Here is a 23,250-nt window from a genome sequence, read left to right as displayed (position 1 = left end):
TATCTCAGAATAACGTGATAATTTCTTATCTCAGAATAACGTGATAGTTCCTTATCTCAGAATAACGTGATAACTTCATATCACGAAATAACGTGATCATTTCACGTTATAACGTGATACTTTCAAGTTATAACATGATAAATATCACGTTATAACGTGAAACTTTTCACGTTATTACATGATGCTGAGCCAAATATATATTCAATCTTGGCAGCTCAGAGCTTCCGTACGTCGCCGTAGGTGGTGTCTCGAGTAAAATGAAAAGAATAGAAAAAAATTTGTCTGTTTTCTCCATCTCAATATACCGTGCCGTTGAAATAGCTGTATTGAAGCATGGTAGACAACGTGATCTTGAAAGCTGACCAGCCACGCTACAAAAACGTGACTGTTGTCGCTTACGTATGTCTCCCTTGTTAACCAACTGGGTGCCTTGTTCCGCTCGCGCGCATGTGTGGGTGGAGCCGGAGATAACTACTGCGCTCTCGTAGTGTAGGATATTACATAAATGCGACATTTATCACAACATGAAAATATAGGTTGTACACGGACAAGGAGTATTTGATTGTGTGGATGCCCGATGAAGTGAACGAGACGTCCAGGATAACCGGCTTTTTGACGTTGGAAACATTGTGGTTTCGAGGTTAATGTAGGTTACAGCGCTCACCTCGTTGGGGCATTGCGATTTTCAGCAAACGCGAGTGACTCGCTTTGTTACAGGTGTAACAACACCTTTACACAAAAGGCAATTTTGTATCCGATATACGGTGGATGTGTGTATTTCATCTGTCTGGGCGCTAAGAGACGGCACAGCAAAGACGCACGGCGATTGTAATCATTGCCCCAGCCTTATCGCGGATTGTCAGTCAACGACGCAGAGGTCCATTGCAGCCATGGGAAAAGTTTTTCTTGAACAAGGTTGAATCTGCTCATCTCACATTTTGCTTTCACCTTTCGACTTCTTCGGGCTTGAGTCGGCAGTGTTATTGACCTTGTGCGCAACGTTTGTGCACGCAGTCAATCAATTTGTTCATTGGTTATTGCGGGGATATTTTGGCAACCTGTCGGGAGGAAGAAACATGGTTGTGAATACAATCCACTGGTTCAGAAAAGGGCTACGGCTCCATGACAATCCCTCGCTAAGGGACTCTATCAGAGGGGCTGACTCTTTGCGGTGTGTTTATATTCTGGATCCTTGGTTCGCCGGCTCCTCCAATGTTGGCATAAGCAGATGGAGGTAAGTTGGAAACATTTGCTGTTTTTCTTTGATGTAGAGTGTTATACGTCTACAGCGCATTTGTTATTACACATCGAAATCGATAGCTGTCAAAGTTAATAAAACTGTGAAGTTGTGTAAGATGTAAACAACTGTTCTGTTTTAAGGAGGTCACTGGTGCAAGTGAGTTCAGTGTTTCTGTGTTGCCGCGTGCATGGGTTTGTAGGCCACACAGAGCATGACAAAGTGCGTGAGCTTTTTCAGAGCAGCGAGCTCATCAGCCGTTACCAACATTATCCCTCGTTTTAGACCATAGTTTTATCTAAGTTTGATTTCACACAATTAAGATAGGTAAAAACATGATCGTGTCTGCGTGCTTACACAGCATGTGTCAGTATCAAGGTAGAATAGGCTCTGCGTGCATATCCTGTGTGCAATTGCGCAGACCTACCAGTTCTAAATCTTCTGCGTATGTGCAGTGAACAGACTGTGTGTGGGTGGAAGGGAGTGGAGTGCGAAAACGATGTACGTACACTGTGTACCCGTAGCCCGTGCAGTGTAAGCATTTATTCCGAGGCAATATTAATGTGCGGTGGTCTCCAAAAAGTAAGGGAGGGGGATCAGACCCTAGTCGCCCTTGGAGCGTGGTGATGTAACGGGGTGATCACCATCCCCTCCCCCACCCAGGGCTCGCCTCGGGAAGTAGGGCACTGTGTCAAACAGCCTCTTACAGCACTGGCCGTCCTGCAACGGTGACCTACTTTCCCCTCCACACTCTGCACAATCATTCACTCGCCCTTGTTATTGTAACTGTTCTGACTGTGGTGGGCGGCATTGGGACCGTGGTCTATGGGAAAAGTACTGAAACTGGTGCCAGCACAGGCAGCCAGAAGCAGACACATTCGGGGTTTTCTCTGGGTTTCCTTTCCGACCACACCTGATGTTTATCCTGTAATTAAGGTGTGGTGATGTGATGCCTAGCAACAAAAAGGTTGTTATTGGCAGTGTAGCATTTGTTTGTTCAGAGTTTTGTAGTAAGAGTAGAAGTGTTGTGACTGTACGTCAGCTAAAGCAACAGACAAACAGCACAGGTCTAAAAATAATGAGAACAAAATGGCGGAAGGTCAGAGAATAATTAGAGTCAATCTTCATCTGAGACAGCTGTCTCAAGCCCTCCCTCTCCAGTCTGGACACAGGCCCTTCCTTGACCCAAGTACATTCAGTATACAGTAGTAATACACACATTATAACAATCACTTTTTTAAACACACTTCACAAATATAAATAACAATGCCGGTCTCAGTGACTTCCAGCTTTCAACTAAAACAGTCCTCCCCCAATAGTAATAATTTAACTTAGAACTTTTGTAAATGTAAAGAGAGTAGACTAAAATGTACTTTACACTCACAATAAAAACAGAGATGCAATAACGGCCCTCGAATGAAAATGGTTCTCCACCCCTGATCTACGGTAGATGGTGACTCGGCTCTCATTGTCCTCCTGTCCTGTCCCCTCTCGGAACAGCCTGAGTGGAGTGGGCAGGCAACGAATGGTTTGCTGTTAGGGAACAGCTCAAGAAAAATCACAGTTCAGTTCACAGAATAGGAAGGGGGGACTTTTTCAAATGGACTACTGATAGCAGCAATACCCTAATAGCTGAGGAGTGTTTGGGTCTCAGTCTAGACGGTGTAGGCTACCTGCCCTGTCTGTCCTCCTGTCTCTACTGAGAGTGAGCAGGCAACATGTGGTAGTTAGCTTTTAGGAAACAGTAGGGCCTACATGAGAAATCACAGTGGAGTTCACACAATATAAAGGGGGGCGTCTACAAAGCAAATGGGCTACTAATAGCAGTAATACCCTACTACAAAGTAGTGTAGTAGAAATGTCTGGGTCCCAGGCGGAGACGGTGTAGCTGGCCTCCGTGTCCTCCTGACCCAGTCTCGAGACCTAGAGTACAGTAGAGCCGGTCGGCGGGTGTGGCGGCAGTTGTATCGGTGGCAGTGGCTTGGTCCAGGAGGGGAAACCTGGAGCTCAGACAGGATTGGATTAATGAGCTCGCTGTGCAGACTTCCCCAGCCACACACACACACACACACTGAGAGGTTATACTGATTCCATCCCCAACACAGCAGGAGGTACGAGGTCGGAGTTGGGAGGTCACTCGCCAGCAGCAAACACCTGTAGACTGTTGTGGCTCAGCTGCTCAGCTCTGCTCTTCCAGGGGTCAGGCAGCCAGCCGTCTGATCTATGTACAGTCCGTCTGCCTTCCAAAAGAGCTTATATTAATTGTGTGTGCTGTAATGGCTGTCACCTTGGCAGGTGGCACCTTGCTGTGCTGGCTTATGACATGCTCCACCTCATTAGGTACAATGGAATAACTACCGTGTAACCGCCATGTAATATCATGTGCAAGTGTTGTACTTACACCACAAATTTACTTTAACTTTTACTTTGGCCACCTATAGTTAACTACCATGTCCTGGATAAATGAGAGTGTTCACAGACATTACATTACATTGCATTGCATTTGGCAGATGGTTTTCGAAAGCAACTTACTATCGAGGACATAATCATAGCCAACATCACCAGCAGATACAAAGTGCACACAGGAAATCTACAGAACAACAATGTTCGCCCCATTGTCAGTAGTGATGCAGGCACTCTTTTTCTCCTCTGTGTCCCACTCCATGATTATGCTGCGCAGAGCATCCTCCAAATTGTCCGTCGAGTGCGTCTCTGGCATGAAGCTGGTCTGTAGGCATTTTGACTGCATTCTCCACTCTTGGTTTATATAATGTGTGCAGTCACGGACATGTATGGCATCATGTTGCAGCTGGACCACATGTTGTGGTGTCACGTCTTCTCACCTCATTGAACAGATTGAGTAGAGCCGCATTAGAGAAATATTTGCGCCCTGGCAACCCGTAGGCCTACTGCCTGTCAAAGGCGTGTAGCATGGGCTTGAAGGTGGGCTTCTCCACCGTGTTGAACGATACCATTTCTTTGGCCAGGTAGCGAGTTACAACATCTGTCAGCTCCTTCTACCGGTCACTGCCAGTTTTATATTTAGTGCTTTTCGCAAACATCCCAGATATGGTCAGTTGCGTTTTTGGCAAACCCTGAACGCACGGACACGTTGACTGTTGCATATTCTTCAGGATGGTGAACACATACAGGTGATCGTAGATTTGTTGTCAAAGGAAAGGTTTCCCCCCAACTAGGGATGCAAATTATCGATTAATTCATTAATCATTAGTTGATAGTGTTATCGATCGACTTTCGATTAATTGATAAGCGGCGTTTTTTCACCTGAATTTCATAGGGCCTTTTAAAATATCAGCTAAATAGTTAAAACACTGAGTTCAAAAAGTATAGGCCTATATTGTTATATTAAATTATATTATGAGAATTAGGCCTACATTATGATCATTAAGCCCATATTGTATTTTAATGTATTATGTTATATTATATTATATATTCCTCAAGTAATTATGCATTAGGAAAAGAAAGCAGACATGTTTTCTATGGCATCTCCACACCACCTTGGGGGGGGGGGGCATTGCTTGGTTTCACCCAGGAGTGAACTAGTAGCCCCACCCCCCCTCTATGTTGCCTTGCAGTTGCCTGAGATATGATGACAGACAACGTTGAGTGAAACGTGATCCGACTCCGAACTTGTCTGCATATAGGTGTGTCAGCAAGCATGATCAACCACAAGCATTTTAATTTTATACGCTTCAAAATAAAGAAATGCTATCTTTTGGGTGGTGTGTTGTTGTCCATAATGCATAGTAATGTCAACAAAGTTCATTTCTGAACCAAAAAAAAGCTATTTCCTGTGTCTGTAAGGAGAGCTAATAAGCTAACAGGCTCCATTGAGAATGAATGGAGCTATGACAACAACACTTACAGCTAACATGGATTCACCTGAAATTGAACATATGGTGCTCCTCTTCATGCATGGTCATATACCATGCCCAGTTCAGCTAATACTAGTATTGATATCTGACAGGGTGTTAGTGATTAAAATTACAGCTCACAATTTGAAATGACTACGTTTGTGATTTCGCTAGTTAGCACGCTAAGCTAACATAGCAAGCTTAACCCTACAGTGAAATGCTGCTTGCAGTGACATTTGCCTGTCTTGAAAGATCGTTTTTCTCATAATTCAAACAGTAACAACTTACACAAGTGGGCTTGGCATGATCACAGATTCAAGTACACATCTCCAAAAGACGCACAATAACTCTAGAAGTTGCAATGACGATTTAATAGATAAAATCTGCGCACCATGGATTTGAATAGGACTAGAACTAGAACTACTCAACAGTCTCTAGCGCCCTCTAGCGATTAATCGCGATTAATACATTTTGATCGAGCAACCTCTTGCTCGACAACTAATCTAAAGTCGATTAATCATTTGCATCCCTACCCCCAACGCAGTCTCACCCCAAGTAGTCAATTTCTGACTACCTTGGACCAGACTGCAATTTTTGACGTCTTGGGTATTCCTTCCACGTCACATTTTGACTATGTGGCCTAACCCTAAACCTATTCCTAAACCTAACCTCAATGACGTTATGCTGCCACAAGGGGGCGCCTTTGAGGACATAGTCAAAATGTGACGTGGAAGGAATACCCAAGACGTCAAAAATTGCAGTCTGGTCAAAGGTACTCAGATATTGACTACTTGGGGTGAGACTGTGTAGTTCCCCCCCATTACCGCTAAAGCCTGGGAAGTCTGGGTAGAATTATCACCATGTAGCTCAGCTTATATACTACTGTTTTATTTTATTAGTAGTAGTAGTAGTATTAGTATTTGATTATAATGCCAATGAAGAAGATATCACCCCGCCCGAGTAGGGTTAGTTTTTTTAAGTGATGTACACACACACATACACATCATGTCAAAGAGTCTGGCCTGGCATTCAGACTTTCAGAAAAGATGGCCACTGGATAAATCGGATATACAATAGTATGATGAATGACAGGGATGCATCTTTTAGTGGGGAAGATACTGCACTCCGCACACTCTTGTCCATCATGCTGTATTTTATTTACATGAACAATGCTTCAGCCCGTGTGGCCTTTCTCAAGACTTGAAGACTTGTTCATGTAAATAAAATTCAGCATGATGGACAAGAATGTGTGATATCTTCCCCTCTAAAGTGAACTAGTGTGCCTGCAAAAAACACCTGCTTAGATGATTTTTGGGAAAAGGTGCTCTCAGCCTTGGAAGCACTTCAAACATGAAATGAGTTGCATTTAAAAGGTAAGACCCCCCTCTTGCATTAGAATGTGTTCATTCAGCTCTAACATACCCACATTTTTAATACAGCATCTCAGATCTCATGAGCCTGAATGATGCGTCCATGTTGCTCCAGGCGTTCAGGGTAGTGCAGCGTATACGCAGCATCCAGCATCAATGGGTTAAGGGGCCCATCCCATTACAGCTGATATGTTGCCACTGAGAGGGTAGGGTAGGGTCACCCCTCTGGATATTTAAGAAACCTGTCAACTCTGACCTTTTCCCCTGCGTGTCTCCCTTCACACTGTCCCGCTGCGCCGGGGCAGCAATATAACTTAGATGCCCCACTTGAGACTTCCTCTACTTACTGTGTCTTACTTACTTACTTACTTACTTACTTACTTACTTACTTACTTACTTACTTACATACATACATGTCTGTGATCCTTACACAAAATAAGAACCAGGTTGCATTTGCTCACTGGCTTTACTGAATGATAGTGCACCATGTATTGCAGTTTACAACTCCCTATCCACAACCAGCCACGTTACAAGATACATCTTCATCTGTCATGTTGCATGCATACATAATGCTGTCCTCCAGGACTGTACATACACTCAGACTTGTTTATAAAATGTCATTTTTTCATTTCCAAGCAAGTGCTCATAGTCAGTGCTGTAGTGATTATACTACAATACTAAACAGGAACTACAACAAGTTTAAAAGGAAGTGAAAATAGTATGCAACACAGGATGTGAAGAACGAAGGACGAGTGTTCTGGTGATATACTACTGAGGGCCTGGGACCTGTTGCTTTCCTGATCATGGATTGCCCCTGCCCTAAGACCACCACTTTTGGACTGTTTGTGAAACAGCTGACTGCCGGTGTTGACTTATTTTTTGCGCATGGCCCCTATCTGCATTGACATACTTGTTCATTTCTGCTGCATGCGCGACAGAATAGATGTGAGGTTGGCCCACATACAGGCTTTATTTATTTATTTTGCCAGACTCTGTGTGATTCAGCCAGCCTTTAACAAGCTGGGGCATGAACGTGTTGCGTCAAAGCAAGGACATCTGTAACACAAGACGTGAGATGTACTTAAGAATTGTGGGCAGTTGTATTTCATACACAAATGATTGTTTGTAAGAAATGAGTGGATTTTACTGTATTTGTGGACATTTTGTTGTTGTTAACTTTGTGTATAGAGGACATGCTGCAAGTGGGCAGCCAGGCAGCACTGGTCTGGAAAGGCAGCTCATGTAGTCGGAGGGCCCTCTAGTGGTGACTCTGAAGAAAAGTGTAGAACAATACAGGGGGTGACCTGACTTACGATCAGCTGTGTACTTGACTTATGATCAGCTGGTTGGTTCAAAATTGTGGTGGATTCTTGTTGGGTTATTAGTGTTTTTCAGTAATAACACAGTCCATCTACACAATTAGGTACAATGGACTAAATGGTGTAACAGCTGTGTAATATCATGTGCCAGTTTTGTACTTACACCTTGAATTTTCTTTTTGTTTCTTTTCTTTTTTTACTTTAAACACCTCTGGCTCTTGTGTTAATGTCCATGATCTGTGTGTGTGTTCTCAGGTTCCTGCTGCAGTGTTTGGAGGACCTTGATGCCAGCCTACGCAAGCTCAACTCACGACTCTTTGTCATCAGGGGACAGCCCACAGATGTCTTTCCCAGACTATTCAAGGTACTTTAAAAGGCTCCTCCATCTGCTATCGGTTACAGTACATGCTGCTGTATATGCATACGATGACCATGGACTTGTTACTGAGCTGCCTTTGAAATTGCAACATGGAATTTGTGTATAGAACATCATAAAGGCGCCCAAGTCACCACTCAAAAATAGTATATATACACGTAGGGCTGGGCGATATGGAAAAAAAAACAATCACGATATATCACGATAACAATATTTATCACAATATAGCACAATTACATACGTTCTCAGTTATTCTCTTGATTTGCTGTTTATTTTTTCATGTCGTAACACAACCATTCTTTAAAATGCATCTTTTCATGCTCATTTTTACAGTTACATTAACTTATAGTGTGTATTGTGACAACATGAAATGTAATTAAATGATATTCAATTGTATAAAATGGATAAAATTACTATCACGATATAAACGATATAGGAGAAAGGTCACGATATACACTTTTATATCACGATAACGATATATATCGTCATATTGCCCAGCCCTAATATACACGTAGTCTAGATATGGCGATGGTAGATCTAAGCATGAGTTTAAAAAGTCATTGCTGTGAAATATAGTAGGCACAGCCTCAATACTACACGGGAACTAAAATAGGAACCGCAACTAATTAATAGTCGTGACAATAGTTCACAAAGATAGTTCACGGCTATGAAGAAGCAGGAGTTCACGGATAGTTAATTTCTCTCCGTCATTGGAGCGTGGGGCCATCCCACGGATGTCTTCCCCAGCCTGTTGAAGGTTCATAAGGGCCTCCACCTCCATATGTTGCGGGCTGCAGCGGGTGCCTGCTCTAGAACAGTGCCAAGAGGAACCAATAGCAATGCAGAACAGTGCCAAGATGAGATAACAGGAAAGCAGAAGTCGGGCCAGATTGGGCTGATGAACGATGGTGTTACCGTGACGCGGTAGGCCGAGTTACACAGGAAGGAATATATCATTCAGATTCCAATTTCGAGGAATAAATCATTCCTGTCTGAGCGTCTGTGGGGTTGTTGGTTATGGATCCAGTATAATAGGAGCACAGCTAGGGACAGGAAAGAGCTATATTTGGGTCTCCATTAGGGCTGGGCGATATGGAAAAAAACAATATCATGATAAAGATTACTTTATATCACGATAACGATATATATCACGATATAGCACAATTATATACATTTTCAGTTATTCTCTTTATTTGCTCTTTATTTTTTCATGCCGCAAAGCAACCTTTCTTTTAAATTGATCTTTATATTCTTATTTTTGCAGTTACATTAACTTATAGTGTGTATTGTGACAACATGAAATGCAATTAAATGATATTCAATTGTATAAAATGGATAAAATTACTATCACGATATAAACGATATAGAAGAAAGGTCACGATATACACTTTTATATCACGATAACGATATATATCGTCATATTGCCCAGCCCTAGTCTCCATGTGCACTGTTTGTGACCATGACATTTCATTCAGCATGGATCTGGCGAAACTGTTGAGAACATGCCGTATGTAATCCTATCCTTCCCTGTCCTTCCTCATCCCAGGATTTTCAGGTGCTTATTTTCCTGAAAGCAATAACCTTCAAGACCGATGGAGATATGCTGTAGACTCCAGTTAAGGTCATTGATAGAAAAAAACAAATAGGCAACTAACTTTTTTTTACGTTTAACTGGCTTGAATTGTTTTACAGTGTAAGTGTTATGTAATGTATTGCAATGTAATGTATTGCAATGTAAAGTATTGTAATATTCCCCAGGAATGGAAGATCAGCCGTCTGTCATATGAGTACGACTCGGAGCCCTTTGGTAAGGAGCGCGACGCAGCCATCCAGAAGCTGGCCAGCGAGGCCGGGGTCGAGGTGACCGTACGGATATCCCACACACTCTACGATTTGGACAAGTGAGTAGCACATGCACACACACACACACACACACACACACACACACACACACACACACACACACACACACACACACACACACACACACACACACACACACACACACACACACACACACTATGATTTTGACAAGTGAGTGTACAGTGTAATGTAATTTTGACAACTGAGTCTCTAGGTAAAACACACACACGTTTGTTACTTTGGTAACAAAAAACTACCACCTAGACTAAGTCCCCAGACTTACCCTGGAAACAAGCACCTACCACCTTGACTAGGTCCCCAGAGTCACCCAAGCAACAAACACCTGTCAGCCTAAGCCTTAAGTGTCTCTTGATAACACATACGCAAACACACACGTGCACATGCACAGATATCCCATATGCTGTATGTTTTTGATAACTGAGTCTCTAGGTAACACATACGCAACTACACACATGCACTAACACACAAACATGCATGCGCTCGCACAAACACACACAGATATCCCATATGCTGTATGTTTTTGATAACTGAGTCTCTAGGTAACACGCACACACACACACACACACACACACACACACACACACACACACACACACACTGAGATCACTCACACACTGAGATCACCCACATGCTGTATGATCTGGGCGAGTGGTTCAGAGTGAGTCACATATCCACCATTATCCAGGAACTGGCACAGCACGCTTACACACACACACACACACACACACACACACACACACACACACACACACACACACACACACACACACACACACACACACACACACACTGGCAAGTTTCAGTACACAAGCTAGTCATCTGACATGTGTTTGCATGAGCTAGCCAGTCTATACTCCCTGGTGGCATCTCTGCCAAATTGGGCACATCCTCAGAATATCAAGATGGCAGATACTGTAGATGAAAATCTGCATCACTGCCTCCGACATCGGCATGCAAACCCAAGTCGGTTGAAAATACCTTCAGGGAGAGGTGGCGTTTGAAAATTATTTTATGGATGATGGGCGATAAGTTGGACAATTTCCGGCTGCAAGGACTTTTTTTGTATTTGCTTTTGCACTCTTTGCCAGGCGTGCTCTTGTCTTCTCTATCATTAAAAAAGAGCAGTGTGATCTGAGGTAAACTTTCCCATTGTAGTAGGTTATGATTAGGCCTTCTCTCTTACCATCCAGCATGCATAATTGCTCTCAATCCTTTGATAATTAAAAGTGAATTCCAAGCGCAAGTCATTTATTAGGTCTAGAAAAAATAAAGTCCATCCAAAATAAATGCTCGTCAACTTCCAGACAATACTCTTTCAACCCACTATCACAAATAAAATAGATCAAAGGCAGTCTGAATGAGGATCAAAGAACCTAAACAGAATTAAAGGATTAGATAGCAATCAAATACTCTAAACTTTAATCATCATCAAAGGATAGACACTTTGCCTTAGATGCCAATAGAAACAAAACATAAAACCATCAGCTTCCTCAGTAGCAGACACAGAGAGGGCTAAACATGACTAGACACATCCTCCTGTTTGTACACACATGGACTTTGGTCATGCACAGCCTGGGAGTCAGCCAACAACGGCACGGCCGCATGGGCATTCCACTTTGAAGCTGATAAAGGAAGAAAAAACAATCAGGGGTGCATTTCTTGAAACCGTAGTTGCTAACTATGTTAGCTACTTTGCTGTTTGCAATGCAATTTCCTATTAACAACTATCCAAGTTGCTAACTAGCTAACAACTGCGATTTTGAGAAACGCACCCCAGATCTGTTGGACAAACAGTGATCATGGTTAAGTACAATAATTTGGGATGTCCTGGGAAAAAAAGTAATAAACTACTGGTGTAGTGAGCAACCGATGTTGAAGAGGTTGGTCTGGGAGAAATATCAAATAGTTTATGACAGAAATAATGTGACAGCTGCTAAGAAATACCCTAAAACATCAATATCAACAGCCACAGTGCAGGGGTGAACATATTGTACTCTACTATTTAACGTTGACCCAGAGAGCAGAAATACAGAAGCATTACCACACATGCAAAAAAGGCCATCAGCAGTAAGAATATGAAGGCCAGATTGAAATGTGCACTGAAGTACAGCGATGATCCCTAAAGGACCACAATCATATGGACTGATGTGACATTAATGAATTGATCTCTACCAAGTCCTGGAAAGGTCAACGTATGGAAAAAGGAAAGGAAGTGTGTATAGCAGGGGTCCCCAAACTAAGGCCCGGGGGCCGGATGCGGCCCGCCAGGCCCCTTTGACCGGCCCTCCACCTCTCTGCATCTCACCATTTGAACTGGCCCAGAGAAGCAATCCTCACAGAAAAAAAAGATAAAATATATTTATCAACAGGCCTTCCTACAGTTTAATTTTCACCAACTTAGTGTGAATCACCAGAAGTTTCTTGTCTTGATAGTTTCTCACTGTAATAGGCATACCATTTCTATTGTATCACTCCTAAACTGTCAATCACCATATGTTTCTAACCTTTCCTTGCTATTTTCACGTTTTTTGGAAATTAAAAGGAATACCTGTGACATTTCAAATTGAAAAACATGTGAAGTACTCACTCACTTCTTTTGCAAATCACTTGCAATAATGAGCTATTTTGTGCTAGAAATTATTAATGAAGGAAGCGAAGGACAGCACTCTTCAGATTTTTCTCTGTTTATTCGCCTACGAACGTTTCGGGCAGAGCCCTTCTTCAGCGTGTAATGGCGATTGCCGTGCTAGAAATTATGGCTATAACAGGCAGTGGCCTAGTATACAGCCCACATTATTGACTCCGGCCCCTGATCACAGTCAGGAACGATAATGTGGCCCCCAGAGAAAAAAGTTTGGGGACCCCTGGGGTATGGCGTGAAGCAGACAGGCTCATCTGTGAATGGTGGTAGAGGTAATGTCATGGCCTGGGCATGCATAACTGCTTCTGATGCTCGCTCACTCTCTCTCTCTCTCTCTCTCTCTCTCTCTCTCTCTCTCTCTCTCTCTCTCTCTCTCTCTCCCTCTCTCCCCTTCCCTCCCCCTGCCCTGCTCTTGCTCCGGCTCCAGGATCATAGAGTTGAATGGGGGCCAGTCTCCGCTGACCTACAAGCGTTTCCAGACGTTGATCAGCCGCATGGCCCAGGTGGAGATGCCGGTGGAGACCATCACGCCCGACCTCATGGAGCGCTGCTTCACGCCCATTGCAGACGACCACGACGACAAGTTTGGAGTTCCCTCACTAGAGGAGCTTGGTGAGTCCAAGGGTGTGGTTGTGGGACTGTGGGTGTGCGTGCATGCGAGTGAGCATGCAGGGTTGCCAGATGAGGCTGATGATTTCCAGCCCAAAAAATGCTCAAAACCCGCCTGGAAGCACTAAATCCCGCCCAATTCTATTGATTTCTATGGCCAAAATTGGGCGGGTTTTTCTGCAAAATACAATTTTTACCCGGGGACAACCATCCCAAGCAGCTCAATTGGGCGGGAAACAGTCCAATCTGGCAACACTGTGAGCATGTGTCTTTTCTGCATTCCTCCAAAACATCCAAATCACATGATTTGGATGCCTGACATTGGATGTGTGTTTTCATGTCTTGCTAACGCACTGTTGTGTTATATGCAGCGTTTGCAAATGTGTGTAGTGCTGCATGTGCCATTTAGAATCCCATGCTGCATTAGTGTGTGTGTGTGTGTGTGTGTGTGTGTGTGTGTGTGTGTGTGTGTGTGTGTGTGTGTGTGTGTGTGTGTGTGTGTGTGTGTGTGTGTGTGCGCGCGTGTGCGTGTGTCTGTGTGTCTGTGTGTCTGTGGGTGCATGTGTGTCTGCACAGGTGTATACAGGTTGTCATAATGCAGGTATGAATGTGCATGCACCAGTATGTTTATGCAGGTATGCGGGCATGCCATTCTGATTAGAAATGTTGAATTGTGGCCCTGCAGGTTTTGAGACAGATGGGCTGAGCACAGCGGTGTGGCCGGGGGGAGAGTCAGAAGCACTTACCCGCCTCGAGAGACACCTGGAGCGGAAGGTGAGGTCACACCCCAACCCTGAGGGCTCTAGGGAGGATGGTGGCCTGGTAATTACAGTAGAGTGGATGATTCCCCCAGAGAATTTAATTTGTGTGTACATGACTGTGTAAAACACTATGTGTCCAAAGCTAAGCGATTGACAATGTTCCAGAGAACCAGGTTAACTGTGTCTTGCTTGTCTATCACAGAATGTGAATGTCATCAAATGTCACAAGATGCCATGTTGTACGATTAAATCAAACTGTGGAAAGTAGATTTGTGCTGGAGAAGTGTCTTGGACCCTCACTCCTCTTTGACAGTTTTTTTCTGCCTCAGCTTGAATTGTTTCTTAGCTTTTCTGCAAGTAAGGATTGGTAAATTCATCACTGCCTCCAGGCCCTTTTACTGTAATAGTACCTAATGTGTATTCCCTCTCTTTTATCTTCTCTCTCTCTCTCTCTCTCTCTCTCTCTCTCTCTCTCTCTCTCTCTCTCTCTCTCTCTCTCTCTCTCTCTCTCTCTCGTCTGCTCTGATGTCTCTTGTGCAGGCGTGGGTGGCCAACTTCGAGCGTCCCAGAATGAACGCCAACTCCTTATTGGCCAGCCCCACAGGCCTGAGCCCCTACCTGCGCTTCGGCTGTCTCTCCTGCCGCCTCTTCTACTCCAAACTCACAGACCTCTACAGAAAGGTCAGCTATTCAGACATTAAAATGTAATACTGTACGTTTGTAAAGTCAGATTAGAGTTTTAATTCATACAGTTGATTCTTTTTGCAAGGTGAAGCTACACTTTATTATGAAATGATTTAAGGTTCAATACACTTGTGTGCTTCAAGAATTTAGCGTTTGCATTCACAAAACTATTTTTGTTTTCCTGAAAGCATTAAACACATATGTGTATCTACTGTATTCAAGTGAATAAGAACAGCGCACCCCTGCTCCCCCTCAACCTCCAGTTTAATCTTGGCATCTGTGTGTGTATGTTTGTCTGTCTCTTTGTCTGCCTGTTTATCTGCCTGTCTGTACGTCCACAGGTAAAGCCACGTTCCCCGCTCCCCCTCAACCTCCAGTTTCTCTGTCTGTCTGCCTGTCTGTCTGTCTGTCTCTTGGTCTGGCTGCCTACCTGTTTATCTGTCTGTCTGTCCTCACGTTCCCCCACTCCCCCTCTACAGCCAGCTGTTTAATCGTATGTGTGTGTTTGTCTGTCTGTCTGTCTGTCCACAGGTAAAGAAGAACAGCGTCCCGCCGCTCTCGCTCTACGGCCAGCTGCTGTGGCGCGAGTTCTTCTACACGGCGGCCACCAACAACCCGCGATTCGACAAGATGGAGGGCAACCCCATCTGCGTGCAGATCCCCTGGGACCGCAACCACGAGGCGCTGGCCAAGTGGGCCGAGGGACGCACCGGCTTCCCCTGGATCGACGCCATCATGACCCAGCTGCGGCAGGAAGGCTGGATCCACCACCTGGCGCGCCACGCTGTGGCCTGCTTCCTCACCCGCGGAGACCTGTGGATCAGCTGGGAGGAGGGCATGAAGGTACTGTACTGTGTACTGGCACTTCACTGTAAACATATGACACAAGACTCTTAAATACCAACAAACACAGAATGTTATGTCTCTTTAATGACTTTTGTGGGCCCATTCTTATATTTGGCCTAGGGCCCCAAAAACGGCTAGATCTGCCCCTGTCACCACCTCTGCACTCATTTAATGTCATTTAATTCGTAACAGGTGCTGCAATGTGGGTCCATGTGATCTGGTGTGTGTATAAAGTGCTGTACCTCTCTATACACTGTAAAATATTGCAAACAGTTACATGGAAAAAGTTAGGTGCCCTGCTGCCTTAAGTTTGTAAGTTAACTCAATTTGAGAAAGTCTCAAGTTGACCTAAGCCTTGAGTTGAGTTAACTTACAAACGTCAGGCAGCAGGGCACCTTACCTTTTTTTTAGATGTAATTGGCTTGCAATGTTTTACAATATACTGGCACTATGGGCAGTCTGCAAAAGTCTGCATTATTACCAGCCCTAACCGCTTACCCATGACTGTGTGTGTGTCCATCCCTAGGTGTTTGAGGAGTTGCTGCTGGATGCGGACTGGAGTGTGAACGCGGGCAGCTGGATGTGGCTCTCCTGCAGCTCCTTCTTCCAGCAGTTCTTTCACTGCTACTGTCCAGTGGGCTTCGGCCGACGCACAGACCCCAACGGAGACTACATCAGGTAGGGGCGCGTGCGCACACACACACAGACACACACACAGACACACACACAGACAAACACACACACACCGACACACTCACACACTACAGACCCTAACGGAGACTACATAAAGTAGGCACACACACACACACACACACACACACACACACACACACAGACCCCAACGGAGAGTACATCAGGTAGGCACACACACACACCACAGGCACAAAAATCGCCACATTATCACACTTCTGTATTGTACTGTACATAAGCTTAGGGTTCTCGGCTAGCCTTTCCTTTCCTCCTACTGTGCCTTTTCCTACTTAGAGGCTTTAATTGAGTTTAACTGTGAATGCCAAATGAAAATCAGCAGCTGAAAGTACAGGCCACGAGAGCTCAAAATGTCTTTGCCAAAGTAATTAAACAAGAATTGGAATGGGAGCTCTCTGGTGGGCGGATGATGGCCATTTTGTCTTGACAGTTTTACTGTGTTTGGATCCAGCCCCTATTCGGCTTCAGATGCATACTACTTGAACTTGACATTCAAATTGAGTTTAGACTGGAAATGGACTTCTCCATTGACTTGGCATATTATCTGCAATTAGGAAAGACAATTATATTGTATTATAACGTGTATGTACCCATGTGCGTGTGTGTGCACGTACGCGCCCAGATTCACAGTAAATTCACAGTGCATTCCTCCTTCTTGTTTTCCCCATCCCGTCTCTCCTCAGGCGCTACTTGCCGATCCTCCGGGGTTTTCCCGCCAAGTACATCTACGAGCCGTGGAACGCCCCCGAGGCGGTCCAGAAGGCAGCTAAGTGCATCATCGGCGTGCACTACCCCAAGCCCATGGTCAACCACGCAGAGGCCAGCCGCGTCAACATCGAACGCATGAAGCAGATCTACCAGCAGCTGTCCTGCTACAGGGGGCTAGGTCAGTACCTCATTACATTACATTATATTACACTCAGGGCTCTAAATTGACTTTTTTCATCACCTGCCAAAATGGCTCGTAGATGGTAGCCCCTTAATGCACGCCGTACCTCCAGTGGCATGCTGTTGAAAGTTGAAAGTTAACTACCATAGTACTACAATACTATGACATGACACAGGGCTTTTAGTAATGCTCTACCACTTGGTCATTGCCATTCTGGTAACAGCAAATTTGTAATGCTGTGTCTTAATGGGTTAATCTTACTGGTCAAATACTTGTTATTGGATCAAAGTGGCTAGTAAGTTTTGTTTTCTACCAGCCAAACAGAAATTTCACCTGCATTTGGCCGGTTGGCCGGGTGTTAATTTAGAGCCCTGATTATATTACATTACATTAAGATGAGCCTTTTATGCAAGCTATTGGTTGACGTCCTCTGTTGAACTTTCTCACTGAACCCCAGACAATTGGTGCCTTTGCATGGCAGCTTTCACAGTCGGTGTGTGAATGTGTTCAAAGAACTTTGAGTCAACTTTGTGGTTGGGATATTGTGCTATAAAAATGTAAATACATGTTGAAAATACACTTTCTACCGCACTCCATGGCTGATGTGCCCCTGAGCAAGGCACCTAACCCCATATTGCTTTAGGGACTGTAACCAATACCCTGTAAATAACCACCCAGGTAGCAAAGTTTATCTGGTCCATGGTTGGCCCGATCCTTTTTTCGCCAGTGAAAACAGTCGGTCCGATTCTGGCTTTGTCCGCGGCCCAATAATGGTCCTATGACCGTATGCCGACAGTGTCGGCTCAGTGTTGGCTCAGTTACTGCATGAGACTGACAGTTATTTTCAGTGTCGGCAGAGTGTTGGCTCAGTTAGGCTAGCCTACTGCATGAAGTGACAGTTATTTTCAGTGTTCTATGAAGTGTTGGCTGAGTCACGGTAACCAGTGTTCCAGCCGAGCCGACTCTCAGCCGACAGTGCCGACATTCTGCCAAGTTTGGGCCGACTGTTCTTAACGTTTTTTGCTACCTGGGCAGTGTTGGGAATAACGGCGTTTAAATAAACGGCGTTACTAACGCCGTTACATTTTTCAGTAACGGATAATCTAACTAATTATTCTTACTGTCAGTATAACGCCGTTACAATTTCATACACTCCGTTACTGCACGTTACTGTTTTAGGGTAGCCTATGTGTCGTCACCTTGCGTTCTATTACCAAAACCTCTCCATATGGTCATATGGCCACGTTCGCCGCTGCCATTCACCCAGTAGAAGTCAGAAAGAGGGACAGAATGAGTGTGTGTGTGCTGCTTGGTGAACAGTGTTTGTCTGATCCCAGGATTATTGCGTTTGCGTCCGGATAGGTGGCTACCCGCATCACCGGGGCTGAATGGAGGGAGCGCAAGCTAACATTACCAGACCCACTTCTCTCACCCCTAATTCCTCCACCAATACCTGTATGGACACTACGACTGCATTCGCCACTACCACCGACTCACTTGAGATAGGATAAAGTCACCGAGTGAGTTTAAATGTGTGTGTGTGCTTAGAGAACATCCTTGCTTCGCATGTCGGCATCACTGCCTTCGGAAGTTTCGCCGCGGTAAACAAAAAGTGCTCGTCCGATCATTATCCTCCTCGTGAGATAAAAATGGTCCTTCAGAGTCAGAATAGGTAAATAACATGCTCAGAACTTCATCATAATTCAACTTCTCACTAACCACGATGAAATAGCTCGCTGATAGTTCGCTGATAACAACACAAACTCAACTCGCACGCTTCGAGACAAAGACGCAAAGTGGCTACTTCCGCATTTTGTGGTCGCGTCACAGGTCGCGTCATTTACTGCTTCACGAGTCTGTGAACTACAAAATGACGTAATCGTAGTCTTGTTTGAAAGGGTAGCATTTAGTAATAATTAAAATGTAAATACTACATTTAGTAGTAATTTAAAGTTGGATTTAACATGCACATTTTCAGTTGAATTTAAATAAGCCTATTAAAATGTGTTATTTTCTTTTATAAAAAAAAAATATATATTTTGTCCATCCAGTGGCTTTGGTTTATTATGTTGCAATAAATTGTTGTTTGTAACGTCACCTGTCTTTACCGTCCTTCTCTATGTGGTTTATGAAACATGGTCGGGGGCGAGTAACGCAATAGTTACTTTTACTGGTAACTAGTTACTTTGATACCGGAGTAACCCAGGAAGTAACTCAGTTACTTTTTTGGAGAAGTAACTAGTAACTAGTAACTAGTTACTTTTTCAAAGTAACTTGCCCAACACTGTAAATAACTAAGTCGCTTTGATTAAAAGTGTCAGCTATGTGCATTGTAATGTACTGTAATATCTTTGGATGAAAACTCAAAATAAAGTCTGCGACACCAAGCTTCTGTTTCTCTTTAATATAGTGATGTTTCGGGCAGCATGCCCTTAAAGACTTTATTTTCAGTTTCATATGACTTTGCTAGTACTGTGCCCAATCTTTTTGAGATGAATGTGCGTGTTTTTTTTCTTTGTTAAACATGTAATATCTTTGGCCCAAAGGCTTGCTGGCTACGGTGCCATCTAACTCCAACAGCGCTGGAGACGGGACGGCAGCCGGACCCTCCTCAGCAGACAGCCCTCAAGAGGGCACGTCAGTTGCAGGTACACAATAGTCCAAAAATCTTCATAAGAGTAAGAGTAATGTAGCACATCCCACCTCGCTAAGGACAGGTGCGGGACATTAATGTACAAGCAATGAATATGCGTCTTAGATAATCCATTAAAAAACAAATGTGTGTGTGTGTGTGTGTGTGTGCGCCACAGGTGGCTCCATGATGGTACTGCAGGTCCCTGCCCTTACCCAGGGGGAGGTGGCCACAGGTGCCCACGGAGAGCTGCTCCATGCTGATCACACCAGCTACCAGCACCAGCAGCACGGTGAGCAGTGACACACACACACACACACACACACACACACACACACACACACACACACACACACACACACACACACACACACACACACACACACACACACACACACTTACACACTTAGTATCATAACTAATCTCTCTACTGTAATGTGTTTGTACTGTAGGGTACTTGGTTGGAGAGTCTCCAGCATGTCAAAGACCACAGGCCCACGGTACATCACAGAGAGGTCAGTGGCACATCATGTGTTTGCATTAAGTCATGTACCATATTTCCCAGACTGTTAGTCACACCTGAATATACAGTAAGTTGTACCAGTCCAAAAAATGCATAATGAAGAAGAACAAAACACATACAGTTAGTTGCACAGGAATGCAAGTCACAACATTGGCCACACCTAGCACATTGTTCAAGCCCCCACTTGTGAACTTGTTAGCCTTGTTTGGACTTTTGAACATTGATGACAGGTACTGTGGGCACAAATGCTAGCACAAAAAACAAGATTGACCCGAACTGACAGCATGATACTTAAGTAAAGAATAAACTAAAACAAAAAATAAACAAAGATCTGAAACTATATATTTTCAAATATACACGTAAGTTTAAGGACTATCCAAAGTATAGAAAAAAGTGTGATGTATAGTCTGAAAATACAGTCTGGGTGCCCTAATGGGCATGCATAATGTTTTTACACATTTCATCATATTGGTACTTCAAGATGTATCTTGTTGAGCATGGGCTATTTAAATAAAGTTTTACAAAACGTCAAAATACTGAATTTGGAGTGGCTCCCATAACATAATCTTCTGTGTGTTTTATATGTGCAGGGCGGGGAGGCATGGGCCAGGGCAAGAGAGCCAGTGAAGACTCCGCTGCCGGCAGGTCCAAGATCCAAAGGCAGACCAGCCACTAGCTTCCAGGAGAACCAGCACCACCACCAGCACCCAGTCATGGGCAAAATGGATTTATTAGTTACAATCTAGGGCCACATTATTCCAAATGACCTCATCCAGATGAGCATTTATCAAGCGAATCACCTGACTGAATTGGACAGGTAAAACCAAGGTCATTTGAAATAAGTGGAACTGGATGGTAAATCATGAATCCATTTTGCCCATCATCACTGCCAACACCTGATCCACTCACACAGGGGTGCAGCTGCCGGGTAGAAGGGGGACATGTACACACACACACACACACACACACACACACACACACACACACACACACACACACACACACACACACGACCCCCAAATTCCTGAAACACATGAATGGCATCCTTGGCATCCTTGGCATCAGAGCTGCAACCCTGCACTCTTTCACACACAGGGCATCCTCAATTGTTTTTCTCAGTCAGTCTATCTGGTGCATTTTCAGATCAACCTACAAGGTTTCCCTTAAGATCTGTAAGCAGCAATACAAGCAGCACACATTTTGGAAAATTGGAACTCGACAAGCACAATGTTTTATAGTGCCATGCCAGTGACTCTAGTAGTACATGCCTGCATGTCGGTTGGTCCATCAGTTGGCCAGAAACCCGTTAGCTTTTTGGAGGATGTTGACTGTGTCATACGTACAGTAGGTCAGACTGTGGACCATCTGTGAACATTGTGTAAACATGCTAGGCCAATAGTAATTGATTATTCAATGCAGTGTTATTATTGTGTACAGTAAACGGCACCAGAGTGTATGATCGGAGAATTTTAAGAAATATAATTTTGACCTGAGTCTGAGGAATCATCTGAAGTGACTGAGAAAAAAAAAGCTGTCATCAATGGAGGATGGCAAAAGTCCTGGCACAAGGAAACCCTGTGCCTGTGTAATTATTGTACATGTCTTGTGTTTATTATGGTGGCTAACCCTACCCCTGATCACCCATGTAGTCATCATCATCAGGGTCCTTGCAGGACTTGTACTTAAACGTGCACTGTGTAGGATTTGCCTACTAAATATTCATGAAAAAGAGCAAATGATTGAATTGGCAGCATACATTTTGCTACAAATGCTAAAATGCTAAACTTACACAGAGGACCTTTGAGTTCAATACTAGCCCTGTGTTCTGGAGGTGTTCCTTTTATCTATTGTGCAGCTCATTTACTGTACATAATTTCTCTTTCTCATTAAAGCGAATATGTAAAGCAATGTTTTCTTTTCAAAAAGGAGAAAAATGTTCTCTGGGCTTCAATAATAACATATTTACCTAGGCCTCCTAAGTATTCCTGGGCATTGTTATGTGTATTTAATCTGGTTTTGGCCTTCAATTATATTTTGATATGATGGTTTTGGTACAAAATGGTGCTTTGGTGAAGGCACATCAGAAATCTCAGGAAGCGTAGGCCAATAGATGAGAATATTTCGACAACCGTTTCTAGAGACATTTTTATTTTTGAGAGAATAAAAGCTTTTCCTACCCTTAATGTTCCTGTACCTCAGAGAAGAGATGAGTGCAGTTGTCATTTATGACATCCATTAATGACAGCTCCAACAAGGACAGAAAACCAGCATTTTTTTCCAATGGAGATTTTAAATATATACATTTTGTTTTCCGGTATGTTTACTGATAACTTTTTTTTACGGCTTTGTATATGACTGAAAACAAAGGTTTATGATATTGTCATTGTTATTGTTTTTTTTACTGTTGGAGGTAGCATCATGAAATGTACATAATTATGTAATTAATTTCATCATTATACCTGTACATAGACATCTGCAACATACTATTGGACACTATACTGCTGTGATTTCATAGTGTGACCTGTTGCTCTATCTTTTGTACTACTGTAAGTTCTCTGTTTAATAACAAATTATCCTCCCAAATGTTTAAATGTTATTATGGTCCAATGTGAGGCGTTTGGGAGAGTTATCCACTGTACTCTGATTTTTCAGACCTTGGGCTGAATTTGGAAATAAATAATCATTTGAACTCTGTTACAACATTGTTTTGTCATTTTATTCCTGTTTACTAAATAAGACTGATTGTACATGTGGCTACCTTGCATGAATAAGCAGTTGTGTGTAGCCTAGTTAAGATGGATTGGTCACGTTTGGCTAAGAATGCGCAGCAAAACGTGTCTCACGCGGCACATCACAAATTGATCCCAGGTTTCCGCATCGCAGTCTAGTAACTCGA

General features: G+C 43.7%; 1 protein-coding gene across 3 annotated transcripts; it reads left to right on the top strand.

The window, feature by feature from the left end:
* The first annotated feature begins 466 nt into the window (after positions 1–466).
* Positions 467–23,049, top strand: cry1b (cryptochrome circadian regulator 1b). 3 transcript variants are annotated; one of them, XM_063197370.1, is made up of 13 exons: positions 467–1,234; positions 8,057–8,165; positions 9,936–10,078; positions 13,130–13,314; positions 13,997–14,085; positions 14,613–14,753; positions 15,288–15,599; positions 16,129–16,280; positions 16,994–17,196; positions 19,746–19,847; positions 20,010–20,123; positions 20,284–20,346; positions 20,945–23,049. In XM_063197370.1, the coding sequence occupies exons 1-13, from the start codon at positions 1,077–1,079 to the stop codon at positions 21,028–21,030; spliced, it is 1,857 nt and encodes a 618-aa protein (XP_063053440.1). In that variant the 5' UTR covers positions 467–1,076; the 3' UTR covers positions 21,031–23,049. The 3 variants fall into 3 exon arrangements, with proteins under 3 accessions (XP_063053440.1, XP_063053439.1, XP_063053441.1); XM_063197369.1 differs by having other exon boundaries at positions 13,997–14,133; XM_063197371.1 differs by lacking the exon at positions 20,284–20,346 and having other exon boundaries at positions 13,997–14,133.
* Positions 23,050–23,250: the final 201 nt, after the last annotated feature.

This window comes from Engraulis encrasicolus, chromosome 4, assembly GCF_034702125.1.
Source record: "Engraulis encrasicolus isolate BLACKSEA-1 chromosome 4, IST_EnEncr_1.0, whole genome shotgun sequence".
NCBI lineage: Eukaryota > Metazoa > Chordata > Actinopteri > Clupeiformes > Engraulidae > Engraulis > Engraulis encrasicolus.
Note: the sequence above shows the minus strand (reverse complement) of the source record. Positions and strands in the feature narration are given on the sequence as shown.